Source organism: Pectinophora gossypiella, chromosome 29 (genome assembly GCF_024362695.1).
Source record: "Pectinophora gossypiella chromosome 29, ilPecGoss1.1, whole genome shotgun sequence".
In the NCBI taxonomy this organism is placed as follows: Eukaryota; Metazoa; Arthropoda; class Insecta; order Lepidoptera; family Gelechiidae; genus Pectinophora; species Pectinophora gossypiella.
In genome coordinates, this window is record NC_065432.1 from 539,961 (window position 1) to 547,547 (window position 7,587).

Sequence of the window (7,587 nt, forward strand, 5' to 3'; positions counted from 1 at the left end):
CTTAATCATCATCTTATTTTCGGACAATCAGGTGATCAGCCTGTAAAGTCCTAACCAAACTAGGGATCACAAAGTGATTTTTGTGATATTTCCCCACCGGGATTCGAACCCAGGGCCTCCGGATCGTGAGTCCAACGCTCAACCACTGGTCCACGGAGGTCATTAGTGCAATCCGTGATAGATCTGTTCGGGGAACGCGTGGCTTATTATTATTAAATGAAAAAGTGTTATACAACAAGACAAGAGAGCATCATACATACACACATCATGATATCACGGGTTCGAAACCCGGTTCGGGCTTTAAAGCACTAAATTCGACTTTATGAATTTGAATTCAGTTTGGATCAAAGATAATGGCCCCGATTTCAGCAGACACCTCGTAATTTTATGTTATACCCGTCATTTTCTTATCCACCGAAATGGAAAGGGACGGATGATTGTCAACAAGTAAATTTTAAAATTAATGAATAACCCGTGCGAATAAAATAGGCATCTCGCTGGTATGCAGTCCGTTTGACGTGCCGTCTACTTAATTCTGTCAGGTTATTGGCCGATGTAAAATTTTTAGACGGTCGTTTTAGATTTCTGCTTAAAATTGACGTGTGTTCCATAAATTTTATGCCTGTCGATTAACCGTCCCTTTCTTTTTCTTTTTAAAATAAAATTAGATGGCGTCTGCAGGAATTAGCACCAATGATAACTGCGCCCCTTACCGGGTGACAGCCTTCAGCGCTCCCCGTTTGTCCGGCCAAGTAGGTAATGCCATCTGCGGCAAATCTACAATAAGTCACGTAAAAAAAAAATCTACGCACCCCACCAGCGGTCGAGCTAGGTTTTTTTATTGTTCCGGCGGGGACGCGGTTGTGTGCAATTGCGTTCCCGTATCCCCGCCACACGGCGGCAAGGAGGAACACCGTTGGGTTTTTGTGGGTATACCGGGTGGCGACACCCGGGGAGTCCCACATAACCACGTCATCCCCCCGGGCGGCGTGGCATGCGTAACGCATTTCCCAACGTCAAAAAAAAGGGTTTTTTTATTGTTTCGCCAGTTCTGTATGCGGCCTTACAATTCCAAGAAGGCTATATATTGGCCGTAGAGCCTTCAAAACGAGGCATAAGCGGCTGTCGTGATGGGGCGAAGGACAGCATTGGTTTTACTATGTACGTATTACTTTCAATATTTGTTAATAGTTCCTCCTAGTTCCTCCAACGGTTTGAGCCTTGGGCTCACGATGCGGAGGTCCCGGGTTCAAATCCCAGTGGGGACATATCTCAAATGCTGCCAGACGTCGGGGAAGGCCATGAAAAAGATGGCGCGACGAGTTAGACCGCTTCTCGAAACGGTGGCGCGAACAAGCTGGGGACAGGGAGGAGTGGAAGAAGGGAAGAGAGGCCTTTGCCATGCAGTGGGACATTGAGGGCTATTAATAATAATAATAATCCCTAGTTTGGTTACGACAGGCTGATCAACTGATTGTCCGAAAGTAAGATGATCCGTGCTTTGGAAGGCACGTTAAGCCCGTCCCGGTTACTACTTACTGATGTACGTAGTCATGTCAGGGGCCTTTGGCGGCTGAATAGTTACCCTGACACCAGGGTTGATGAGGTTGGTAATCCACCTCACAACCCACACGATAGAAAAATAATAGTTCCTCCCAGCAGGCATAGAATAAAAAACAAAAGTACGTAGTAGCCGAATTGGTAGAACGCTTGTCTCTCACTTTGTGGTCGCAGGTTCGAATATAGCACAGGCCTAAACCAATCATCAACATCTGCTAGTATTAGGCCGTTACCGCTTACCTAACCTGAAGATTTGACAGGTCCGTTTTTTTTTTACAAAAGCGTGTCCCTTTATATTTTTCTAACCTAACCTAACCTAACTTTTTTATTGTTGATTTTTTTCCTGTCCAACTCACGGTTTAACCGCCATTTTGTCTTGCAGCTCTTCTGGCGGCAGCGTCGGCGGCGCCGGCTCCCCAGTACGGGCCTGGTTGCTGCAACCCTTGCTGTAACCCCTGCCCGTCCCCTTGCGACCCGTGCGCCCCCCCACCATGCGACCCGTGCGACCCGTGCAACCCGTGCCCTTGTAACCCATGTAACCCTTGTAACCCATGCAACCCTTGTAACCCATGTAACCCTTGCGTCCCATGCAACCCTTGTAACCCATGCAACCCGTGTGGGTCAATGAACACGTGTCGTATTTGCTCCGTGCCGGCTCCACCACCTGGTGAGTATACAGGATGTAAGTGACATCGTAACGAAAACTTTGAGGAATGAATCAGACCATGATTCTGAGTTGATATTTAAAGTGGAATTTTCCGTCGCAAAAGTATAGAACTGAAAATAATTAAAACAAAAAAATTTTCATGAATATTCCGACAGGAAATTCCACTTGATATCAACTCAGAATCATGGTCTGAACCATCCCCCTCAGTAGTCGATACGTTGTCACTAACACCCATATCTACTTGTATGGCTTCCTGTATGTACTTGTACGTACGTGACATCGAAACGAATACTAAGAGGGATGATTCAGCTCATTATTCTGAGTTAATATCAACTGTAATTTTCGGAAAACAAATATAAATAATTTAAAAAAAAAACATGAATTTTGCGACGAATTATTCCACTTAATATCAACTCAGAATCATGGTCTGAATCATCCCCCTCAGTATTCGTTACGGTGTCACCAACACCTATATATTTTCACAAATCCTGGAGATCACGTGATATCAATTATCTACAACCCAAACATGAACTCTCGAAAAAGTCGAATTTTGTGGTTTAGACTTTTAGAGAACGAACCGGATTTTTCCGCACCGAGCTATCACGGATTCTTGAATCGCTATTGCAACTTACCTTATTATAACGGCCTCCGTGGTCCAGTGGTTAAGCGTTGGGCTCACGAACCGGAGGTCCCAGGTTCGAACCCCGTTGGGGACATATCACAAAAATCACTTTGCGATCCCTAGTTTGGTTAGGGCATTATAGGCTGATCACCTGATTGTCCGAAACTAAGATGATCCGTGCTTCGGAAGGCACGTTAAGCCGTAAGTAGTCGTTACATGAGTCATGTCAGGTGCCTTTGGCGGCTCAATGAAACCAGGGTTGTTGAGGTTGGTAATTCACCTCACAACCCACACGATAGAAGAAGACTTGCCCTATCAAAAAGAAAACGAAAAATATAATTATTAATCCAACAGCTGAGCGAGATCGCATAATATGAACAGCTTATATACGTCCCACTTCTGGGCACAGGCCTCCCCTCAATCAACCGGAGGGAGTATGGAGTATACTCCACCACGCTGCTCCAATGCGGGTTGGTGGAGGTGTTTTTACGGCTAATAGCCGGGACCAACGGCTTAACATGCCCTCCGACATCATCTTACTTTTTCGGATAATCAGGTGATTCAAGCCTGAAAAGTCCTTACCAAACAAAGGACAGTCTCACAAAGTGATTTCGACAATGTCCCCCTAGGTAATCGAACCTGGACCTCCAAACCGTGAGCCTAATACAATTACATCGAGCTTAATCCTTAAAACCCTATTAAAAATGTCTGTATATTTCAGGAACGTACCCTACATACTGCCCAGACCCTAGCATACCCGCACCAAGTAAGTATAAACAACTAATAGCTTTTGCCCGCGACTTCGTCCGCGTGGAAGGATGTTTCCCGCTAATTCCCGTTCCCGTGGGAATTTCAGGAATTCCTTTCTTAGTGCACCTCTACGGTACCTAAGCTACGTCCCTTCCAAATTTCAAGTGCCTACGTTAAGCCGTTTAGGCTGTGCGTTGATATGTCAGTCAGTCAGTTTCTCCTCTTATATATTTAGAAGATAACATAAGCTCTCTACTACATATATACCAATTTCGCAAATGGTCGCGCTGAAAACCTTGATGTGTTCCATGAAATTCGTTCAAGATTTGTGAGAAATGTCCTAAAATACTTAATTCCAAGTTCTAAACATTCCTAGATGTCGCACCAATCTCAAACAACACTATTCGTTGGTTCGGTTGTTTACTACTTACGAATTGTATGCAGATAAAATAGATATCTTCTTCAAATCTGTTCCTCGAATCAAAAAGACTGTTTTATCTATCACAGATACTTTTTAATCATTGAAGTTGTTACTTTTTCTAGCTCTAATTTAATTTTGTAATTAAGTACCTAAAGTATTAGTGCATGTTGTGTCCACCTGTAAGTGGCGAGGCGCTTAGTTTTCTATATGTATTAACTGCAAACTATAATCATGTATCAGTGTACTTGCTGTTGGTTGACCAAATAAATAAATAAATAATAACTATCTAGTAAGTAATAAGTAAATTCATATTTTCTTTTTTATTTTAAAAATCAAATAAAAAAAATCAAATCAAATCAGTTTATTTGCGAGAACACATAGAATACAATAAAGGTGGCAAAATAATTCGAATAACAATGCTGTGATGTGTGTGTGTGTGTGTTTATTCTACTTTAATTTCATATTTTATTCATATTTGCCAGTTAAGGATAAATAGAGACTGCTTTGTTAATTTTATTACTAATTTGTAGATGCTATGTACACTGTAATTTTTTATTTTGGACAACAGACAGTCATAATACAACATTTGTATCTTAAAAAAAGTAATAAGTGAAGACAATGAGTGCCCACAATTTCTTAAATAATAAAGTTATGATAAGATCAGATTAAGACGTCCAAGAACAATAAATATATTGATTTGTGCGATAAAATACTATTCGCCTCAGCCTACCCGCTAGGGGAGACAGGCACTGTAATGTGCTATACATATAATTGGTTCGACTTACGCGATCCGAGTACAGCAACGAATGAAGCGGTGGGCACAAGTCCGTTATTGCAGTAATTGTCATATGTATATAAATCTTAATTTTAGTAATTGTCTTAGTTGTTAATGTTTTATATATATATGATGTAGTAGTACTTAATAAATAAATAATTATACCAATTGAGGAGAGGTACATCCAACGCAAGATGAACTAAGTACCCACACCTCACCGAGCTTCCTGTTAGACCAACGTGATAGGTGAGTCGTATCGCCGTCAATATTGGTCGACCAAATGTGCTGAATACTGCAGTTAAGATAAGTTAATAACTCATTGGTGCAAGTCCGTTACCGGGTTTCCAACCGGCGCTCCCCGATTGAGAAGCAAGCTGGTGTACCACAAAACTTTTTTTTTCACATAATGGCCCCGATTCCTGCAGGCACCGCATAATTTTATTTTAAGTTATATCCGTCATTTTCATATCCGTCGAAAAGAAAAGGGACGGATGACTCACAGCTCTTAATTTTAGGAAGAATGAGTAAATGAATGAATAACCCGGGCGAATCAAAAAGGTACGTCACTGGTATGCAATCCGTTTGACGTGCTGTCTACTTAACTGTGTCGGGCTATTGACTGGTGTAAAATTTTTAGACGGTTGGTTTAGATTTGTGTTTAAAATTGACGTGTGTTCCATAAATTTTATGCTTGTCGATTACCCGTCCCTTTCCTTTTCGGCAGATAAGAAAATGACAGATATAACTTAAAATAAAATTAGATGGTATTTAGAGGAATTAGCACCAATGTCTAGATAATTACGTCTTTTCAAAAGACCCTTGAAAGACCGAGCAATCCGAACTTTCAGAAACCGAAACAAAACGATTTGATTTTCGTATTCTTCCAGGTACAAACGGTGATGGCCCGATCAAGGCCCTGATCCCGCGAAATGCAGACATCGAACGCCTCAGGAGCTGCGGCTTCCAATGCCTCAAGGTCCCTGGAGGCACTATCCTGGTCAAGAACAACCCTGAAGTGGTCATCCAACCGCCTCCTATCCTGATCCGTCCGCCATCCCAAGGCTTGGCTATCCAACCACCTTCGATAACCGTGCAACCACCGACACCACACCCGATAACTCCGCCTCCAATTTGCGTGCGACCAGCTCCGTTACCACCCATATCTCCGCCATCCATTTGTGTGAAGGTTCCACCACCGAACTGCATCACTCCACCACCGATTGTCGTGCGACCTCCCTGCCCTCCTCCTGTGCAGCCCCCATCGATCAGCATCAGGCCCCCACTACAACCCCCGATTCAGCCACCATCAGTCTCAGTCAGGCCCCCAACGCCAGCAAGTCTGCAACCGCCGAGCATTTGCGTGCCCCTGTCCGCGCTTAATCCCCTGAATCCGTTGAACCCTTTGAACCCCTATGGTCCTTGTGGACCCTGCTCAGGTCCCTGTCCATGCCCACCACCCCCTTGCCCGTGTCCATGCGGCATTTAAAAAGTAAAAGCCTTTAAAAATTATGACTCATAACTACCACTTTTTACTATCAATGTTCTATCTTTGTCCTTTCACTAATGAAGAACCAATTGACGAAATTATTCTGGACATCGTCAACCTTTGAACTATATTTCTGAAGATCGGAAAGGAGAAGTCTTTTCACTGTGAAGAACGACAAGCATACCACAAACAGTGTATACACGTCCTGCTTCTGGGCAAAAGCTTCCTCTCAACCAACTGAAGGGAGTATGGAGCACACTCCACAGCACTGCTCCACTGCGGATCGGAGGGTTAGAACCTTTGAAGAGCTAATAAGAATATGGAAGAGTTAAGAAGACCTGAAGAATTGATATAGCGTTGAAAGATTGATAAGACTCAATTGTCAGCCTTAAACAAGTATGAACAGCTTATATACGTCCCACTGCTAGGCACAGGTGTCCCCTCAACCGGAGTGGGTATGGAGCACACTCCACCATTCTGCTTCACTGCGGTTTAACGGAGGTGGCTTGGGCTGGTAGCCAAGACTAACGGCTTACCAGGCATTAGGAGACGTCAATTCCTCTTCTTCAGATCGATGGAAAAGGAACTTGCCAATGTGATATTTTCGCAGGATTGACTGTATTATGTATAATACCCACTTCACCAGATGACATCTTTCCACCAGTCATCAAAGCAACGGCCTCGGTGGTCCAGCGGTTGAGCGTTGGGCTCACGATCCGGAGTTCCCTGATTCGAATCCCGGTGGGGACATATCACAAAAATCACTTTATGATCTCTAGTTTGGTTAGGACATTGCAGGCTGATCACCCGATTGTTCGAAAGTAAGATGGACCTTCGGAAGGCACGTTAAGCCCCGGCTACTATTTACTTAAGTAAGTATGTAGTCGTTACATAAGTCATGTAAAGAGCCTTTGGCGGCTCAATAGTAACCCTGACACCAGGGTTGATGAGGTTGGTCACTGACTTCACAACCCACTCGAGAAAAGAAATATCATAGCTCCTTAAAGTACCTTCGAATTCATCAGTTTTCCAACTTTGTTCATGATGGTGACGTGATCAGTCACTGTGGTCCTGTGCTTCACCAGCTTACCCCGGTACCGGACTTTGCACCAATGACTTATTAATTTATCTCAAGTGCAGTTTTCACTAACACAGTTGGCTCGACCATTATAGACGGCGATACGGCTCACCTATCACGTTGGTCTAACAGAAAGCTCGGTGAAGTGTGGGTACATAGTTCAACTTCCGTTGGACGTACCTCTGACTACCCCTATTGGGATATTGTCGTGAGCTTATGTTGTGTTAT

At 43.5% G+C, this 7,587-nt stretch overlaps 1 protein-coding gene across 1 annotated transcript; it reads left to right on the forward strand.

Annotated features, from left to right (window-relative positions):
• The first annotated feature begins 1,130 nt into the window (after nt 1-1,130).
• Nucleotides 1,131-6,281, forward strand: LOC126379665 (uncharacterized). The gene is made up of 4 exons (XM_050028480.1): nt 1,131-1,161; nt 1,943-2,227; nt 3,571-3,615; nt 5,683-6,281. Exons 1-4 carry the CDS (start codon nt 1,131-1,133, stop codon nt 6,279-6,281), a joined length of 960 nt encoding a protein of 319 aa, XP_049884437.1.
• Nucleotides 6,282-7,587: the final 1,306 nt, after the last annotated feature.